The sequence below is a fragment of the Nomascus leucogenys genome, chromosome 8, assembly GCF_006542625.1.
Source record: "Nomascus leucogenys isolate Asia chromosome 8, Asia_NLE_v1, whole genome shotgun sequence".
Classification (NCBI taxonomy): Eukaryota; Metazoa; Chordata; class Mammalia; order Primates; family Hylobatidae; genus Nomascus; species Nomascus leucogenys.
Window position 1 is genome coordinate 10,278,552 of NC_044388.1, and position 20,141 is coordinate 10,298,692.

The following is a 20,141-nucleotide window of genomic DNA, read 5'->3' on the forward strand; positions in this document are numbered from 1 at the left end:
TGTGGTTAACAATTAGACATAAACATGCTTATGAATCATCTTAAAATAACCTGATTTTTTCCATAAAGAATCTTCCTTAAATGTTTGCAAACATGATTTTGGATTCCTGATGCTAGATCTGCACCCATTTTTAAAGCATTTTCTGTATGACTAGCCTTCTGTTAGATTCGGTTAAGATGTGAACCATGGTCTTCAGGAGCTTACACTGATTTGAGAGAATAACATATAGACACTGAAAATAAAATAAAAATATGAGTAAATTGCCAGCATGATAGATGTTCTAAGGCAGGACGTGATTCATTTCCAAACAATTGATATAGGCAATGTGTCCAACAGGTAAGAGGGAAAAAAAACAACCATCATTTGTTAGGCCCTTGAAACATGACAAGTTCTTTCACATGCTATTTTACTTAATCCTTAAGTGGAGGGACAGTATTTTTGAAGACTTAGCTTCTGTTCTTTTAATATTTCCCTAGTTGTTTCTTCTACCTTACCTTTCATCTAAATACACCCTGGCTTTGAGCTCATTGTCGCAGGGAGGGTCACGGCAGAAAGAAGAGTGGAAGGGGCCTGGAGCTGAGTCTCTGCCTGGTGTGGTTTCCAGAAGCCTAAACCATGAGGAGGGTGGAGGAGGTCTGGGTATAGATCAACCTCTGGGGGAAAAACAGAATAAGAGAATCTGGCCTCCTCCCAGAGTCATAAAGAACACCCCAGACATGGGGGTGGGTGTGACTGTGGCAGAGAAGGGGAGAAGACATCCGAGGTGCAGGGCAGAGACATCTGAAGCCTGCTTCCTGGCCTGAGCCCTGGCAGGGGTGTGTGATGCCAACAAGGAATGCTGGCCTGGTACATCTAGGCAGATGGACCACGGATGTTCCTACAGAGAAAGCATGAGAAGCAGCAGAAATATTTGTGCGCCCCTAAGTAAGGTAATCCCAAGACAGCTGCCAGTTCTGACAGACCATTAGTGACTGAGAATCAGAACAGGCGAGCACAATTTCCACAATGCATGGCAAAATTCCTGGAGGCTCTGCTGAAAACTCTAGCACTTTACAAATCTCCCTGCAGTCAGCCAGCACCCTACAGAAATTGAAGAATTGTAAATAAGCAGCAGTTAAATCTCCCCCACTCAGATGGACTGGGGACTTGAACTGAAACAAGGCTGGATGTGAAAAAGACAGTTTTTAAATTTGTGTATTGAGATTCTTATCTGCTACACTTAAAACTTCTATAGATGAGGTTTTCAAAGTTAGATGACTTGACCAAAGCCACATAACCAGAAAGAGTGAAGCCAAGATTCAAACTCAGGTGTTGCTTGCTCCCAAGCCTTTGGCCTACATGTCAGACGATGAGATGTGGCTGGGAAGGTTCAAGGGGGAATTTCTTGGAGGGGGATGGGTTGGGACTGACTCAATGCTGGAGGAAAATGTTCAGTTATAATGGGCTCTGTGGACACAGAATGGCTTCAGCAGCAACTCCCAGAAACTGGTGTCAAGGTTGCCTGAATACATGGTTGTCTTAAAAAATAGTTGTATTTAGCAAACACAATTTAATGTAGCCTGTCTTATTCTGCGTCTAATGTAGCCTGTCTTATTCTGAGTCGGAGTTTGCATCAGGAATGAAGAGCTACACGCTCATTCCCCTAGATTCCTTTCATTTGAGAGGTGGGGCTCGCGCACGATAAATACAGCTTTTGAGCCAGTATGTCCACTCTCTTCTATTTTGAGGTAAAAATATGCACGCATCTATGTAGTGTGAACATGCTAAGTCTCTTCTTGTGCAAAGTGTGTTCAGGATGCTGCTGGTCTTTCCAGTTGCCATTCCATGGCTATTTAGTCTGAGAAACTCATGGAAAGGACTGGGGGCCATGTATCCTCTTGCTGGGGTTGAATGCTGCTCTGTGTATGGCTGGTTCCCGGGGATGACCCTTGATGAACACAATTTCATGGATGCTTGGGTGTCAATTTTAAGCAATGCAAATAACGAGACCATCTGAAATCTTGCTTTCTCTCATTTCCTCATTTCAGTGATGTAGATACCTGTGGAATGCAAAGACTAAGTGAAGTGTGTAATAGACCCCTATAAGTGCAGCTTTAAAACTCGGTCCACACAATCCCAGGGGATGCTCACACAGCTGTAGGCTGCAGGTGGCTTGTGGGGACAGATGACCTGTCATCATGACTGGCCATGGCACACTCCCAGCAGGCTTTCTCAACCCTTTCATTTTTATGAATCTGCCTCTGCAGGCTTTCCAGCACATGTTTATATAGCATTACAGTGAACGAAACATACAACTTAGCGATGACTACAAATCTCACCTCTCTGGGGTTGAGAACCTAAATTCATGGAGTTGGAACAGCTTTCATCTATTATCCAGAATGTTGTTTTGTTCTTCATGTGAAGGCATTAAGGGCCTGAGAAAGGAAGATGCTGACTTCAAACACCTAGAGCAAATAAACAGCAGCAGGAAGGTTCTGGAATTCTCTACTGACTCCAAATTCACCCCTCCCCTTCTAAACATGATGTCTGATGGGCCTGTAGTTATCTTTAGTCCTCAGATTGACTCTGTCCAATCTGTGTGAAAAATGCTAAGGGAGTTTGAGTGTATCCAGAATCCTCTGGCCTTCCTTACTTGGCTGAGGTGGTCCAGCAGCATACGTAGGGGTGAGGGCTTTGGTGGCATAGACCTGCATTCAAGTCCAGCTCTACATGACTCGCAGCAAGGTACTTATCACCTCTGAATCACAGTTTCCTCGTTGGCAAAATGGGGGTCATGCTTATGCCTATGCATCAGATCGTGAGGACTAAACGAGAACACATGTAAGATGCTTAGCACTGCGCTGGCTGCGTACAGCTCAGACTCGGCAGTCAGTGATAGAGAGCAAGGTGCCAAGGAACCCCAGGATGGGATGCATCAGGTGAGTTTTCTGTCTCTCTTTTAGGGTCTCTTCCCCTCTCCCACTGAGTCTCTCAGAGATGATACTGTTTTTGCTTTCAGACCCTCATCAAATATTCTAATTAATAACCTCTTCAAAATATGATACAAAGTTAAAATTATAACGAAGTGATACTGTGTTTCCAGACATGATTCACTGAATTTTAAACTTGATTTTAATCTGGATCATCTTCAAACCAAATGCACCCCATTTCAAATTGACTCCAAGACCTAAAACAATCTTTTCTGGATTTTTAATATAGACAATGTTAAGAGACATTTTTAGTTACCTCTGTGTGTGCCAGAACATGAGCCACATACCTTTGTCAAAATAGCCTCAAGAATAGGATATAATTTAACAAACATTAATTATCAACCTTCTATAGATCCTGAAGTTGAGGAAGGCAGAGGAGAGGATCTCTCAGAGCAGCTAGCCCTTGCCCCCTGCAAACTCTTGACCTAAGAGGGAAGAACTGCATTAATAACTCCAATAAGATGTTTCGCAGAGTGAGTTCTATGGCTGCATAAGATTGAGGAACCTGAATCAAAGTCAAACAGATTGCTTTACTGGAGTGCTTTTGAGAGCCTTTAATAAGTGAACATGCATTGTGACTCTCAAATATGGTGGTTTGGGAATGGCTTATCCTGTTTCTCCAACTTGACCTTGGCTTCTTTGTGAAAGGGTATCCTGTAGGACTGGAGCTTCATGAAGAGCTCCTTGGAAAACACGACCTGAATGTAAGGCAGACTACGCTAGCATGTGCCTCTTTCTTCAAGCTGCAGACACCCTAGGGACTCAGGATAATTTCAACACAGACTTTATTAAGAGAAGTTTGTACTAAATTAGACCAAGCTTATTAAATGAAGGCATGCACTCCAAGCCTCTGTACTAATGCTATTGTCTGGCAGAAAAAAAATGACCTGAAAATGTGCAACCACATGATCTCAGGACCACATGAGGCTGCAATTTCCCTATACCTACAATTCATACATTACTGCTTACTACAACTCTCAGGGGTTATTTCTGCCTTCTTATCCCTTTTTGACCATTCCTATTCTTTGCTTTGGCTTCTCCCAAAAGCCACAATGAGGATTCTGCATCTGTCTATGTAAAGGCTTTAATATTTAGAAACAGCTTCTCTACATCCTGCTGCCTTATTTGTTAAGTAGAGGGTAGGATTCAGCAAGACCAGGATCCAGGGTAGAAAGGCTTCCTTATCTAAGACTAGAGGGAGGTGTCATAGTAGGAGTAGGCAAGGCTGGACACTCTAGGAAGGTCACAGCCCACGACACTGGAGGAGAGTTCCCTGGCAGAGACAGGGGCTGAGGCAGTCACTAGAGTGGAGTCACAGGTAGCCTACCCTGAGATGAGATCACCAAGAATAGATGACGATCAAGCAAGGAGCAGGGTGGCAGCTTTTTGAGAAAGTGCCCAGAACTGTAGTTCTTCAAACATGCTTAACCATTTCATTAACGGCTAACACAAAATAGGTAAAACAGAGTTGCTCTGGTCATGGCATGGGGAGAGATACTCTGGACCTCCACGTGCTGCAGCATTTCCTGGAAACCCCAGGGCCCCTTAAGGCACTGGTCTGGCACAACCGCCAGCCTACCTGACTCACTCCCTTGTACAGCTGGGTTATAGTACCTGGGCGATCAGGCCCAGTTTAGAGGTCCAGTATTGAGGCAAATGTGAGTATACGATTTGTATTGTTTATGAGTAGAACTTGAATTTTTATTCTTAGAAATGGGATAAGTAGGAAATCTAAGAAAAAGGACAAATTAATTTAGTCTTTTAAATGATCTTTTCCCTTGTGACCCATAGAGAAATAAGGAACCTGGTATTTGTCTAAAGCCAAGAACATCTGACTCAGCACTGGATGAGCTCAGCCATGGGAGAGGGTCTGACTCTATCCTGAGAGTACTGTGTCATCCTGGATACAGAAATCACAGCAAGGGGGTGTGCATTAGCCACAGCTATGCAGAGGAAGGGGGACCTCTTTTGTGATGCTAGGTTCATCCCGACTGCATAAGCCTTTCCCTACAATTGAGAGATGCCACATGCTCTAGGCCTTTCTGGTAACATTTCTTAAGTGTAAATGAAGTCTCATTTTTTTTTTAATTGCTAGAATAAATACCAATGGAAATGCAGTTTCAGTGTTTATTTTGGCTTTCAAATTGGCTAATAGGACTAGTTGTCTAATTAGGGCTGCAGAACACTGTCCAGACACAGTGCTAGAGCCAGTTCCCAGGAGATCCCAACAAGCAGCTGCTATTAAACCATTTTCTACTCCCATTGTTAAAGCCTCACTGGAAATTTCACAAATGGGAGCTAGTTCCCTTGCCAACCTCAAAAGCACCTGAAACACTCCCCACAACTGCAAGCCCAAAGGCAATTAGAGGTTCACACAGAGATTATACTATGTATGTAAGTGGACTTCAGAAGGTTTAGAAACATGCAGAGATAAGGGCTGCATCATAGGCCATTAATTTCACAGCATCATGTCTTATCGAAAGATCTTTTGATATTTTCATCCAAGACAAAAATTGGCTTCAAGGAGGATGTGAATATTTGTGGGAATCCAAGGTATTTAACAAAGCAGTGTGGTGTCCCAGAGTTTGGTCTCATCTCCTTTTCCCAGATTCCACTCCTTCTGGTTCACGTACGTTCCAGTGATAAGGAACCCTGAGTACACAGACGCCAAACTTCCCTGCCATAGCATATGGTGTTGCCTCCCTTACCTTCCTAGTGAACTGTTAGACATTCTATAAAGCCCAATTTTAAAGATCTTAAGAATTTTTCCTTTGCTGAATATTCACCAGTGGGTTGTCATTTCTCTAGAGAAAATACTCAAATCTTCTCATGGCCCAAAACACTGCATGATCAAGTTCCTATCTACATCTCAAGCCCCACTTTCCACATACCTGTCTTCTGACTATTTTCCAGCTTCATTTACCTTTCTGACCATCAGTGAACCTGTGAGGTCAGGGTCTATATGTGAGGGTTAGTCCTGAGGAAGGAGAAAAAAGTCAGTGCATGCAAGGAGCTACGGGAAAGCCAGGGCCACAGAAGCTAGATCATGCTATGGTCTTGCAGATTGTCTACAGTGTCGGTCTTAGATGAAAGGCTCAGAGAAGGTTGTGGAGGAGTGGGGGGGACAGGGAGATGTTCTAAAATTTACACAATCATTCAAGCAAAACATGCCAAGCACACTAGATGTGCCTAGCATCTAGTCCTTACAGGAATTCTGTGAGGTGGGTCTTACTTATATTTCATGGATTAAAAATAAAATACAAACTCCACGAAGTTAAGGACGCTACTGGGTACATACAGCTAGTAGATGGCAAGGCTGGGATTTGATTTGAGGTCACTTCCTTTTTTAACCCCAAAGCTGAAACTCTTTTATTGTTCCTTGGTGGATCACTTAGGTTTTACATAATAAAAGATTAGTAAGGGGAACGCAGCATTCTTGTGTGCTTTTAAAAATTTATTACAGGGTTGTCATATGTCTCAGGAGTTAAAGGGTTTGTAGCATTTGTATCAGTACACATTAGCTCCTGCCTTTTTCCAAACATAATTACATAAGCAAAATGACCAATTAGCAATAGAGGGCAGTGAGACACAGTGAAAAGAGCATAGGCATTGGAGGCTTGAGGCTGGGCATATTCAACTGAGTGACTTTGGGTAAACTCCTTCGTCTCTGAGCCTCAGTTTCCTTATCTACAAATTGTGCCAAATAACATTTTATTTCAGAACTGTAAACACCCCACGTGTATAAAGGGCCTCCTTGCAATGACAGCTCTTAAAGTTTCCACAAGGAAACAACATAAGGCACTTCTGTTCACAGTTAACTCGCCAAAGCAAGCCCCATGACCACACCTAACTCTGAGGAAGATCAGTCCTAGCATATATCTGGAAGAAGGACCAAAAATACTTGGTGAACACCCTTGTCGTCATTCTTTCTACTACATTCTTTGAAAGTCAATGTATACTTGGGTTTCCTGTTTGAAATCATTTTTGTGGAATGGCTTTTAAATAAATTGTAATGAGATGTAATAGTAGAGCAGCTATTTATAGAGTGACAATGCCCTCTTCAGATGTGGCCTAGAAGGATACTAAGGAAGGAAACATCTTCCAGGGAACGGAATAAAGGGCCACGAATAATATTTCCCACCCTAAGGGAGGGGCCCTTATAACATCTGCCCCAAGGGATTTCATAATTGCTATGGACCGAAGACTGCTGTATTGCTCCCTCTTAGTGAAAGAGTTTTCTGGTTGGTCTGCCTCATTCTACTGTTGTATGGTATGTGTGCACGAGCACATATGCAGATGCATGAATGTGTGTGTGTTGGCGGGGAGGGCATGGTGGTTGCACTGGTGGAAAGTAATTTGTCCTATTAGTATATAGGTCTCCACATCAAGTGCAGCTACATCGTGGCCTGCTATAGGCCTCTGTGCATCTCACCCTGATGAGGAGATCACTAGGAATCACTCGGAAAGCTTGGACATTGAGCCTGGAACCAGGAAGAAGTCAGAATGTGGGCATGTCCCATTTAAGGAAGGAAGGGAGTATTTTCTACATGGGAAAGACAACCAAACAAATATCTATTGGCCTGGTGGACAAACTGTAGTGTTCATCAATGTTAATACAATATTTTCAATTTTTCTTCTAGATATGGTGTAGATTTCAGTTTCTTGCCCTGATGTAGTTAGATGTGGCCTTCTGACTTGCTTTGGCCAATAAAATATGAATAAGAATTATTGGCATCACTTGTAGGTGGAAGCTTTAAGAGTTTGTGCACATTTGCCATGTTTTCTTTTCTTCTTGCTACGTATCCAGCCATGCAATGTGGCTGCTCTGTCTACTGACTGTGGATAAGGCAGAAAAGAGCCCTCATTGATTTTCAGTAAATATGAAGTGAGAATTATTTTAGGAACTGAGAGTTGGGGCTTGTTGTCATTGCAGTGCAACTTAGCTTATTCTTATTGATTTTAATTCCTTATAAAATCACATTTTGTTTTGTGGGGCTACTTCCCCACTCTGGGCAGTAGGCATATAACTCAGCAGCAGTTGCTGTAGCTGGCCTTGCAGACATGGGGGCGGGTTTCCATTGCACACTGGGGTGATAGGGATTCAAATGTGGTTTCTGAGGGGCTCTTAAGAAGAAGCATGGTAACGTGGAAGGGGACATGATTAGGGCAGTGTTCTCTTAGGGGCATTATCCAGGCTATGTTCTGTAACACCCACAGGCTGGTTGGAGTGTCTAGCTGGGACACTAAGGCACACCAGGGGGCCATTTCTCTAGCATAGTTGTGTTCAGTGTTATTGATTCCTCTGCAACCTCCGAATTACTGCCCTGCTGTACTAGATAGTTTCATGAACTCTTGCCAGGTGAAACGGTCTACCTGGCATTCTGGGAAGCCTGCAACTGAAGTTACTCTCATTGCCAAGCTCTACTGAAATAATAAACATTTTGCTATCATGTGACACATGTGAGACATCAAGTAGGTGGGCTTAGCTCAAAAACACTTTCTCTTGCCTCATTTATACCTTTTCTCCTTCCTGGGTTTTGAATCTCTAGTGCCTCCAGGCTGCACTGTATGCACTCCTTTCCATCTTCTTTTACATGGAGCTGCCCATAACTCACTTTGTCCAACCTACAGGGGCATGTGTCTTTCCTAGTTCACTCATGGGTCAGTTGGTCTTCTGAAGGCATATTCTTTTTTTTTTTTTTTTTTTGAGACGGAGTCTCGTTCCATCACCCAGGCTGGAGTGCAGTGGCCCGATCTCAGCTCACGGCAAGCTCCGCCTCCTGGGTTCACACCATTCTCCTGCCTCAGCCTCCTGAGTAGCTGGGACTACAGGCGCCCCCCACCACGCCCGGCTAATTTTTTTGTATTTTTTTTAGTAGAGATGGGGTTTCACCGTGTTAGCCAGGATGGTCTCGATCTCCTGACCTCGTGATCTGCCTGCCTTGGCCTCCCAAAGTGCTGGGATTACAGGTGTGAGCCACTGCGCACAGCCGGCATATTCTTATACTATAGCCCACCTCTATCCCCAGCCCCTCATGGTGAAGAGTCAAAGTCACAAATCTTGGTAATTTTCACAGAATCCATCAACACAAGGTTGTGTCATATCTCAAAGTACTAATCTGCTTATTTGGGGAGCATTTTCATTTCCTTCTGCTCTCTTACTGGTACTTCAAAGCATACCCGGCCCTTAAAGGAGCTGAGACAAAGACTCCAGCAGACCTGAGTGTGAGACAGAAAGATCACATGCATGCTTGGAGAGCTGGGTTTCCTGATCCCAAGGAGGAGATTAACCTGGGTTTGGGGATTAGGAGAGAGGCAACAGCACAGGAAGAGAGGAGGGGGAAGACACCTTCAAGTGGGAAGGCATAAAGGGCCTCTGTCCTTAGATGCCAAGGAAGGCACTGAGGGCTGAGCTGACCTTGAGAGTGGCTTTCTGTGGCCTCGTGGCTTGTGCACAAGCTGCCTTCCACAGCCCCAGGCAAGTCCTGGGCATTTGTGAGTTCCCAGAACAGAGGGTTTGGGGCTTAAACAATTTGTGTGGGGATAAAGGGAGATCCTTGGTTCCTGATCAGCCTAGCACTCATCAGAGCCAACCAGAAGTTTGAACACAAGATTCTATACTCAGTTTTTTTTCTCTGTATAGCCCCAGTTTGGAAATGAATAAGAGTTCAAAACAATAAAATACATTAGCAACTCAGAGACAACCATGAAACTGCTCATGTCGATCTAAAATCAAAATCTGGCCTTAAGCTTGTTATTATACAATACATTTAGTTTGTGGATTTATACTTATTTTTATATGTCTTGCATTTTTTTTTGTAAGGGGTAGTAATTTTTCTAGCCTATTCTCACACCACTTGCTTTTCCTTTTTCTCTACCAGTATCTTCCAAGAACTATTCACAAACATGTCAGAGAAAAGGGTTTCACTTAGGATTACCTTGCCAACAAGCGCCGACTGTGAGTTGCATGGCTATGTGAGACGGATGAATGGGCCAGTCGTTGGTCACCAGGTATGGTTCATATGTTGCTCCATCCATGTATAAGGTTACCACAGGAAACTCCACATTGATGACATAGTAGTGCCACTCTTTGTCACAAATCTAAGAAAATGAAAGAGAAGCAACATTTAAAATTGAATATGTAATAAAACATCAAACAGGCTTTTACTCTATGAAAGGAGAACAACGCATTTTTGGGTCAACAATTTTTATTGCAAAGCACTCAAGGAATATAACAGTTGATATACACTGAAGTTACAGAAGCTCATCGTCAAACATGATGGGGCAAACTGTGGGAAAGAGAAACACCCAAGAATCTGATCATCAGGCAGATAGTGGATGATGGGGAGATTTTTCAGCCTTACCTTGGTGCACCTGGGGAGGCAGAGGAGAACCACAAGTGGGTCCTACTGGCCTGGACTCAGTGCAGGGCACCCTTTCACAACCTTTTAAACCCAAGACTCCTGGTCTCAGGGCTGGGAATCTTGTGTCAAAATTGCCAGTTGGCTCTGATGATTGCTAGGCTGATCAGGAACCAAGGATCTCCCTTTATCCCCACATAAGTTGTTTAAGCCCCAAACCCTCTGTTCTGGGAACCCACAAGTGCCCAGGGCTACAGAAGGCAGCTTAGTGGATTGGTAGAGATGCTGAGGGGCTGGAACAGAGTCGCAATTCTTAACCTCAAGGGACTGAACTCGTACAGCATGAGACAAGATAGAAACCAAGATGGGCATGTCTTAGAAAGGAAGATGGGAGCATGAAAGGTGGCAAGACTAGCGAACGATGTCATCTCCTGTCTCATCCCTAAGCAAATGCCTTGGGAGTCATGCTGGACTCTCCTTCACACTCCCTCTAATCCCCCCACACCCTGTGGAGACCACCTCTGAAATGTCTGTCATCTGCATCCTCTTGTTTCCATCGACTCTGCCATCTGTGGCAGAGGAGACAGATGAGTTCTGAATGAAGGTGACTCCAAGATGAGGGCATCAAAGCCCTCCCTGCAATTCCACGCTGGATTAAATGTGTTGTTTCTCATGAATAGATAACACCAACAGGGATGCTAAATAATCTTTCTCCTTTCATTTTGAAATAAGATTTTTTTCATTAATGTTCTTTTTATATTGTCCTGTCTCATGTCTCAGAAAATTGCTCCTTTTGAAGCCCATTAGTCTGATAAAGCCTGATAAATATTTTAGGGGACTTCGGGAGGTAAGCAGGAGGGATCCAGGCAGATCTCTGTGAAATTCTGTTATACTCAGTGAGAGGTTCTGACCCAGTTTCCACTCCCCTCACGCTCGATGCCCTGGACCAAACCCTGGGCTGGGTGCAGGGCTCTCAAGCTAGGCCTGTTATTGGGGTGGGGTGACCCCAAGACATACAGGTGGCACACAGGCAGACCTGAACACAGAGTGCAGGGCTGATAGACTAGTAGAGAACTACATATTTGAATCAAGCACCCAACCCAAAGAGGTAGGAGCACTCTGGGCTTGGGGTTTGCAATCAAGGATAGCCAAGCAACAGAGGTAACCTGGAATGTGGTTCACATCCTGAGGATATTCCCAGAGGTATCTGGAAACCTCTGGTCAGGCCCAGGGCAGGGAGGAAACGGGTGACAGTGAGGTAACCCTGACCATACCCCATGCCCTGTGGAATGTAGGCAGAGTGCTGAGAACCAACCAGACAGCACTCGGGGGCTCCCCCATCCTGGCCTCCATCACTGCCCTCACAGTGACCATCCTCTCTGTGTGACTGGCATGTTGAATCCATGTGCTTTAGCTGGCTCTACAGCAATCCACATCTGCTAAAGCTGGATGGACAATAATCCTCTGGCATTATTTCATTTACAACGCTTAGCATTTTGGTAGGACAACATAAAAAATTGCAAAGAAGTAATTCTATAACTCAACAGTAGCAGCATCCCCTCTCAACATTACCATCTTATTCCTAGGTGTTTTTTCTCCAGTTCTTCCAAAGTGTGCTGCATTGAATAACAGCCCCCATGATGCCCGGCATCAAAACAGTGATTCTCAAACTATAATAACTTTTCAACCTTACTGAAAAATAGAACTTTTCTATTTATAGCATTCCTATAAACATCCTGTGAAACAACAGCTGGGAAAGGTCTATTTGGATCACCCTGCATAAGAATTTGAGAGTTTGCATATTTCATTTAGCATCAGCACTAAAATGCCTTTACAAATTTCATTTTAAGTAGCTGTGTAATATGGCTATACTATACTTATTTCCAGATATTAATTATGTAACAGCTATTATAAATGGTACTGTAATGAATTTCTTGTGTATAAATATTTGTTTGCATTTCTGATTATATCCTTAGGAAAGATTCCTGGAAATGGAATTACTGGGTCAAAGGCTGGAGGTATTTTTAAGACTCTTGATACAAATTATCAATGTTTGTTTCTGCAAAGGTTACGCCTATTTATACTCCTACTCACAGAGGGTAAAAGAGCTTATGCATTGTACCCTTGCCACACTGAGTACTAAAAAAAAATAAATAATCCTATTAATATAAAAGGGACACATTTTATCTCATTTTAATATGGGTCACAAAAGAGGGCAAGATTTATATTCTCCAACATCAACAGGGAGAGCACTGTTGGTGTGAAGAACAGCCTCAGCCAAGAGTCAGAGGTAGGAATGCTTGGGAGCTGCCCCGGTGAGCTCCTAATTGGGCTTCTAAACAATCTTTTAGCTCATACAAAGCTTATGCCTGCAGAGTTTTTCCACCAAGTAATCTATGACAGCAGCTAAAGGAAATGCCTAATTAGGGTTTTATAAATGTGGATCTATGATCAGAAAGAGACCTACATTGACCCTCTGCTAGAACTGCAGGGACAAACTGTAATTGAAACATGATCAAGCCAGGAGGCAGCTAAAATAAATGTGTCAATGCATAGTTCAACCAAGAAAGAAGAAAATTCAGCAAAGTGACCTTTCCTTGGGGGAGAGAAGAACTTTAATTCCCGACTGTTCATGAATCACTGGTGTATCCAGTCACACCAAGCATGTCCAAGCTCCAAGAATGTCTGACACCATCCCCCGGAATGATGCCTAAGGCCTTGCCTAGTCCAAAGACACATGAATCTCTGGACACCTGCAGATGTGCTCCCAAGGCAGGTAGCTGCAACATAGCTGGTAAGTGACTCAGAGACCAGAGACCCAGGGATACACACGTTCAGGAAGTGTAGCAGGGACAATGCCAAAGGAGGTCTGAGTTAGGAGTGTGCTGGAATTTCAGTGTGAGTCAGGGGCCAGGGAAGCCTCCCATGAGATGAGGAGGAGAAAATCAGGTGAGAGGTTCTCTGTGTAGTTGCTGACTGGTTGATCCAAGTGTTGTTATATAAGTGGCCAAATTGGAAGTTCTGACTTGGTTTCCCCAGGAAATCAGGTGTTTTTGAATGCAGCTATTCAACATAAGATACATTCACCTACCAACTACTATCTGTCAGTCAACTATTATGTCTACTAGGTGCTGCAAGAGATACAGAGGTTATGAGATAGGTCCTTTGCTTTCAAGATTTTCAATCTAATGGAGGGGGTGTATCAAGTACACAAAATCTTCAAATGTAATGAAACTTGAGATAAGTGTTGTAAACCAGGTGCAAGGCACTGTGAGGTCCCAGGGAATGGAGAGATTCTTTCCAGCTTGGAGAAGGTGGAATTTAGGGTGGATATTGAAGAACTGTTAATATTTCATTAGGAATAGATGGCAAGTAATAAATTCTAAGGCAACGAAGCAGAAATCTCTTATTCCTCTATTCATTCATCTGTTTCTTTTATTGTCAGAGGTACTAGGTTTGGGGACATATAAAGATACACACATTCACTCATTAACTCCTACAGACATTTACTAAATGCACATCCTACTTTGTGAACAAAAAAAGCACCCGCCTTTATGGAGCTTATAGAAAGCACCCGCCTTTATGGAGCTTATAGTCCAGTCATGGAATTGACAAAAAGACTTATAACAGATAGGGATTGATATCCAGCACAGATTTGTGCAAGGTGCCATGTTAACCCTGTTGAGGTAGATGAGGATGACAGAGTTTGGGGGTGTCAGGCTGCATTTGTGAAAGGTGAAGAGTGTGCAATAAGGCTGCAAGGAGAGATCTGAAACTGAGGACTTGGATTGCTTTTATTCTGTAGGCAATGGGAGATCTGGAGGCTTCTAGGTGGGAGAAGGGGGTGATAGTCATAAAAACAATCAATCTTGGAACATGCTTTTCATATTCCTCCTTATACTATTTAATCTTCACCACAACCCTATAAAATAGGAGGACCAATTCTGTCTTAGGCACTATTAGAAAATTAAGGAGAAAGAAATGACATTATTTCTCAAGATAATTTCAACTTTTATTTTAGATTGAGGGGTACATATGCAGATTGTTACATGGGTATATTGTGTGACTCTGAGGTTTGAGGTAAAAATGATCCTATCACACAGGTAATACCCAAGCATAATACCCAATAGGTGGTTTTTCAACCCATTTCCCTCTCTATCCCTCCCCCATCTATTAGTCCCAGTGTCTATCATTCCTATATTTATGTCTATGGGTATCCAATGTTTAGCTTCCACTTATAAGTGAAAAAATGTGGTGTTTGGTTTTCTTTTTTTGTGTTAATTTGCTTAGAATAATGGCCTTTGGCTCCATCTGTGTTGCTGCAAAGGACATGATTTAATTCTTTCTTATGACTGCATAGTATTCCATGGTATATATGTACCACATTTTCTTTATTCAGTCCACTGTTGATGGGCACCTAGGTTGGTTCCGTGTCTTTGCTATTATGAACAGTGCTGTGATGAACATACAAATGCATGTATCTTTTTGGTAAAACAATTTGTTTTCTTCTGAATATATATCCAGTAATGGGATTGCTGGGTCAAATTGTAATTCTGTTTTAAGTTCCTTGAGAAATTTCCAAACTGCTTTCCACAGTGGCTGAACTAGTTTGCATTCTCACTAACAGTATATTCCTTTCTCTCCATAGCCTTGCCAGCATCTGTTATTTTTGACTTTTTAATAATTGCCATTCTGACTGGTATGAGATAATATCTCTTTATGGTTTTGATTTGAATTTTTCTGATGATTAATGATGTTGGGCATTTTTTTCATATTTTTGTTGGCCACTTTTACATCTTCCTTTGAAAAGTATCTGTTCATATCCTTTGCCCATTTTTAAATGAGATTATTTGTTTTTGCTAGTTGATTTATGTCCCTTGTAGATTCTGGATATTAGAATTTTGTTACATGCATAGTTTATGAATATTTTCTCCCATCCTGTAGGCTGTTTACTCTGTTGATAAATTCTTTTGCTATGAGGAAGCCCTTTAATTTAATTAGCTCCCACTTGTCAATTTTTGTTTTTCTTGCAATTGCTTTTGGGGACTTAGACATAAATTCTTTGCCAAAGCTGATGTTGAGAAGGGTAGTTCTTAGGTTTTCTTCTAGGATTTTTATAATTGGGGTTTTATATTTAAATCTTTAACCCATTTTGAGTTAATTTTTGTATATGATGAGAGGTAGGAGTCCAGCTTCATTCTTTTCCATATGGCTAGCCCGTTATCCCAACACCATTCATTGAATAGAGTGTCCTTATTCCATTGGTTGTTTTTGTCTATTTTGCTGAAGATCAGATGGCTGTAGATGTGCAGGTTTATTTCTGAGTTCTGTATTCTGTTCCATTGGTCTATGTGTCTGGTTTTGTACCAGTACCATGCTGTTTTTGTTACTGTTGCCTTATGGTATACTTTGAAGTCGAGTAATGTGATGCCTCCAGTTTTTTTGTTGTTTTTTTGCTCAGTATTGCTGTGGTTGTTTGTTTTTTGTTTGTTTAATATAAATTTATGAGTAAATTTTTCTAATTCTGTAAAAAATGACATGGGTATTTTGATAGGGATAGCATTTAATGTATCAATTGCTTTGGGCAGTATGGCCATTTTAATGATATTGATCCTTCCAATCCTTGAGCATGAAATGTTTTCTCATTTGTGTCATCTCTGATTTCTTTCAGCAGTGCTTGGTAGTTTTTTTTGCAGAGATCTTTTACCTCCTTGGTTAGATGAATTCCTAGGTATTTCCTTTATTTTGTGGCTATTGTAGATGGGATTGTGTTCCTGATTTGGTTCTCAGTTAGAACATTATTGGCATATAGAAATGCTACTAATTTTTGTACATTAATTTTGTATCCTGAAACTTTATCAGTTCCAGGAGCCTTTTGGCAGAGTCTTTAGGGTTTTCTAAGTAAGGAATCATAGCATTTGAAAAGAGAGATGGTTTGATGACTTCTTTTTCTATTTGGATGCATTTTATTTCTTTCTCTTGCCTAATTGCTCTGACTAGGACTTCCAGTACTATGTTGAATAGGAGTGGTGAGAGTAGGTGTCCTTGTCTTGTTCTAGTTCTCAAGGGGAAAGGTTCCTCGTGGGCTTTTCTCCATTTAGTATAATGTTGGCTGTGGGTTTGTCATAGATGGCCCTTAATATTTTGAGATATGGTCCTTTGATGCCTAGTCTGTTGAGGGTTTTTATCATTAAGGGATGCTGGATTTTATCAAAGGCTTTTTCTGCATCTATTAAGATAATTGTGTGGTTTTTGATTCTGTTCACATGGTGAATCACATTTATAGATTTGCATGTGTTGAATCAACCTTGCATCCCAGGAATAAAACCTTCTTGAATGTGGCGACTTAACTTCATGATGTGCTGCTGTATCCAGTTTGCTAGTATTTCACTGGGGAGTTTTACATCTATGTTCATCATGGATATTGGCCTGAAGCTTTCTTTTTATGTTGTGTCTCTGCCAGATTTTTGTATCAGAATGATGCTAGCTTCATAGAATGAGTTAGGGAGGAGCTCCTTCTCTTCAATTTTTTGGAATAGTTCCAGTAAGATTGGTATCAGTTCTTTGCAGATCTGATAATGGGCTGTGAATCCATCTGGTCTAGGGCTCTTTTTGGTTAGTAGGTTTTTAAAATTTCAGAATTCATTATTCATCTGTTCAGGTTAACACGTGCTTCCTAGTTCAATCTTGGGAGATTGTGTGTTACCAGGAATGTATCCACTTTCTCTAGATTTCCTACTTTATATGCATAGAGGTTTTCGTAATGGTCTCTGAGGATCTTTTGCTTTTTGTGGGACTGATTATAATGTCATCTTTGTCATTTCCAATTATGTTTGTTGGGATCTTCTCTTTTCATTTGTTAATCTAGCTAGCGCTCTATCAATCTTGTTTATTCTTTCGAAAAAGCAACTCTTGGTTTTATTGATCTTTTATATGGACTTTTGGGTCTAATTTTGTTCAGTTCTCCTCTGATGTTAGTTATTTCTTTTCTTCTGCTATCTTTGGAGTTCGATTGTTCTTTTTCTCCCCTTCTTCCTCTAGGTGTGATGTTAGATTGTTAAATTGAAATCTTTCTAAGCTCTTAATGAAGGCATTTTTAGTGCTATACACATTCCTCTTAACACAACTTTAGCTGCATCCCAAAGATTTTGGTAAGTTGGGTCACCATTTTCAATAATTTCAAAGAATTTTTTGATTTCCGCCTTAATTTTGTTGTTCACCCAAGGGTTATTCAGGAGCGAGTTGTTTAATTTCCATGTTTTCATGCAGTTTTGATTGATAGATCTTGGTATTGATTTCTATTTTTGCTGCATTGCAGTCTTGAGTGTGCTTAGTATGGTTTTGATTTTTTTGAATTTATTGAGACTTGCTTTATGGCTGAGCATGTGATCGATCTTAGAATATGTTCCATGTGCAGATAAGAAGAATGTATGTTCTGTGGTTGTTGGGTGGAGTAGTCTGTAGATGTCTCTTAGGTCCAGTTGGTCGAGTGTCTAGTTTAATGCCAGAATTTTATTGTTTGTTTTCTGCCTCAGTGATCTATCTAACACTGTCAGTGGGCTGTTGAAGTCCCTCACAATTGTGTGGCTGAAGTGATATGATATCTTAACTCAAGGAACACATAATCTTATTGTAAGTTAGAACTAACACACACACCACTGTGGACTTCCACATATGGCCTCTTGTATTTTCACTTCACATGTAACCAATGTCAGCTTCACATACTCACTTCCAAATTAGGATCTTGAGCAGATAATCATCTTCTAAATGGTGTACTTGCATGTCAGAGTATCTCCAAATTGCCCCACTTGGATGTTCTGCAGGTACTTCAAACACATTGTGTCCAAGTTTGAGTTCAATGTTTCCCAGGCTACAGCCTAGCCTGCTCCCTCTCCTGTGATCCCTGGCCTCAGTAAACACTCCCTCATGCAATCTGTTATCCAAGCCAGAATACTGCCATTGCTTTTGAATTCCCCTACTCTTTCTCCACTTCCTTTACCACACAGTTCTGATAATGCTTTTGTCTTATCTATTCTCCCCTCATTCCTGATCTGCGCTTACAAACCCACTAGAGAGGGAAAGAGATGGATGGAGGGGTGACTGATTGAGAAAGTGAGTCTGAGACAGCCTATTGCAAGATGGAAAGGATTTGAACAGGGGAAGAGGACCATTTGTAGCAGGAGAATAATGAGGGGGCTTTGATGTGAGTGTGGTTGAACAGAGTGAGCAGTCTGCTAAGTGACCAGCTGCCCTGGGGTTTGAGGAACCACAGAATGAGACAGACAGGATAGCAAAAGGGGTTGGTACAGGCCAAGTCTTTGGGTAATGAGTTGGGTATCACAGCTGCTTCATGAATTTCTAGGGAATCATGTTCTGACTTTGGAAAAATAAGGGAACTCTTCTAATCCTTGGGAGCCTCACGTGTGAAGTGAAGATAATAATAGTATCTATGCATAGGTTTGTTGTGTGAATTGAGCTAAGTAAGGCATATACAATGTTTAGCACACATTTTCAGCCTGACTGGATAGGGGACTGCTTTCCTTTTCCAAATAAATTGAGATGCTGGATATAATATAACATTAACAACAGAAGAAAACAAAAATAAGCTGGAAAGAGAACTCTTCAGGAATCAAAAACAAGGAAAGCATAGCTGCACCGGGGAGTTGAAACTGAGTGGCTGCTGAGGAGCTGTGGCCTACTGCCTCAGCTGGAGTTTTAAAGTCCATGAGGAGCAAGAATGGAGACCTAAGTTCTCTAAACAAAGAAAACTTGAGCGGGGATGTCTGCATAACGCCTGAAGCTTCAAAGGACTGTTTGAATTTGGGTCCCAGAATAAACACTGTGACTGCCTTAGGGATGCAGGGAGGTAGCCAGCCGACCACTTTGGAATAAGTCACCTCTGAGAAGCTAGACACCCAGGTCTGCTCTGTGCACAGGCATCAAGTCCAAATGCACACAGTTTACACACTGTAGAAATCCCGAACTCACTCAGAAACAAACTTAAAAATGCATCCTTGAAGTCTTTAGGGCACTGAGCAAAGACAAACTCAAAACCTCTCAATACAGATGTATTTACAGCTTAGGGCATGTGTTAGACAATTCCTACTAGAGATAAGCTCAGAGTAAAAGATTACAAAACAAAGAAGAAACAATTCTTTGCCTGTCTGAGAAATAGCAAACACAACAAATGATTAAACTCACATAACGCGAACCACAGGAGCAGTTTGAAAGGGAACAGGGAAAGCAGGTTTGAAAAAGAGCTGAATAAAAATTTCAGAAGGGAAATAAAAATAAATCAATAAGTTAAATATAAATGAGAAAGCCGAGAACAAAATTAGTGAATTTGAAGATGACGAGATTGTATGACAAAATGATAAATTCCAACAAATATCCTTGAAAGATGTGTGGCTGGAGGTGAGGCTGGGCTCTAGTGGACGAACATGCTACAGTAAGGAGTGTGTTACCTTATTTTAGTGCCTTGCATTCTAGAAAACCATTCTTTACTCCAACAGCCTTATTGTGTGTTAAGTTTAGATGACAATGGACAGAACTACAAAAGCCCCTGCTCCAAAGGACGTATTTGAAGGGTCAACTTCATTTCATGAAATGGAGAGCTGTTTACCAGAAGGATTGGAACCATGCAAACCAGATTCTCTTAAGACTTGCAAGGCCATACGCCCTCAGGCCACTAATTTAAACACTAGTAAGAAGAGGCTGGACCTGGGGCCAACATGGCCAATTAAAAGCAGCTGCGGTCTGTGGCACTCACAGAGAGGAATGAAAGTGATGCCTGAATTCAGCACCTTCAACT

General features: G+C 41.8%; 1 protein-coding gene across 1 annotated transcript in view; it reads right to left on the minus strand.

The window, feature by feature from the left end:
• Positions 1-20,141, minus strand: part of CLSTN2 (calsyntenin 2) — a 642,375-nt gene that overhangs the window by 23,107 nt on the left and 599,127 nt on the right. Inside the window, exon 9 of the mRNA XM_030816738.1 lies at positions 9,908-10,070. Within this exon, the coding sequence (XP_030672598.1) occupies positions 9,908-10,070 (163 nt within the window). The remainder of the gene's footprint in view (positions 1-9,907; positions 10,071-20,141) is intronic.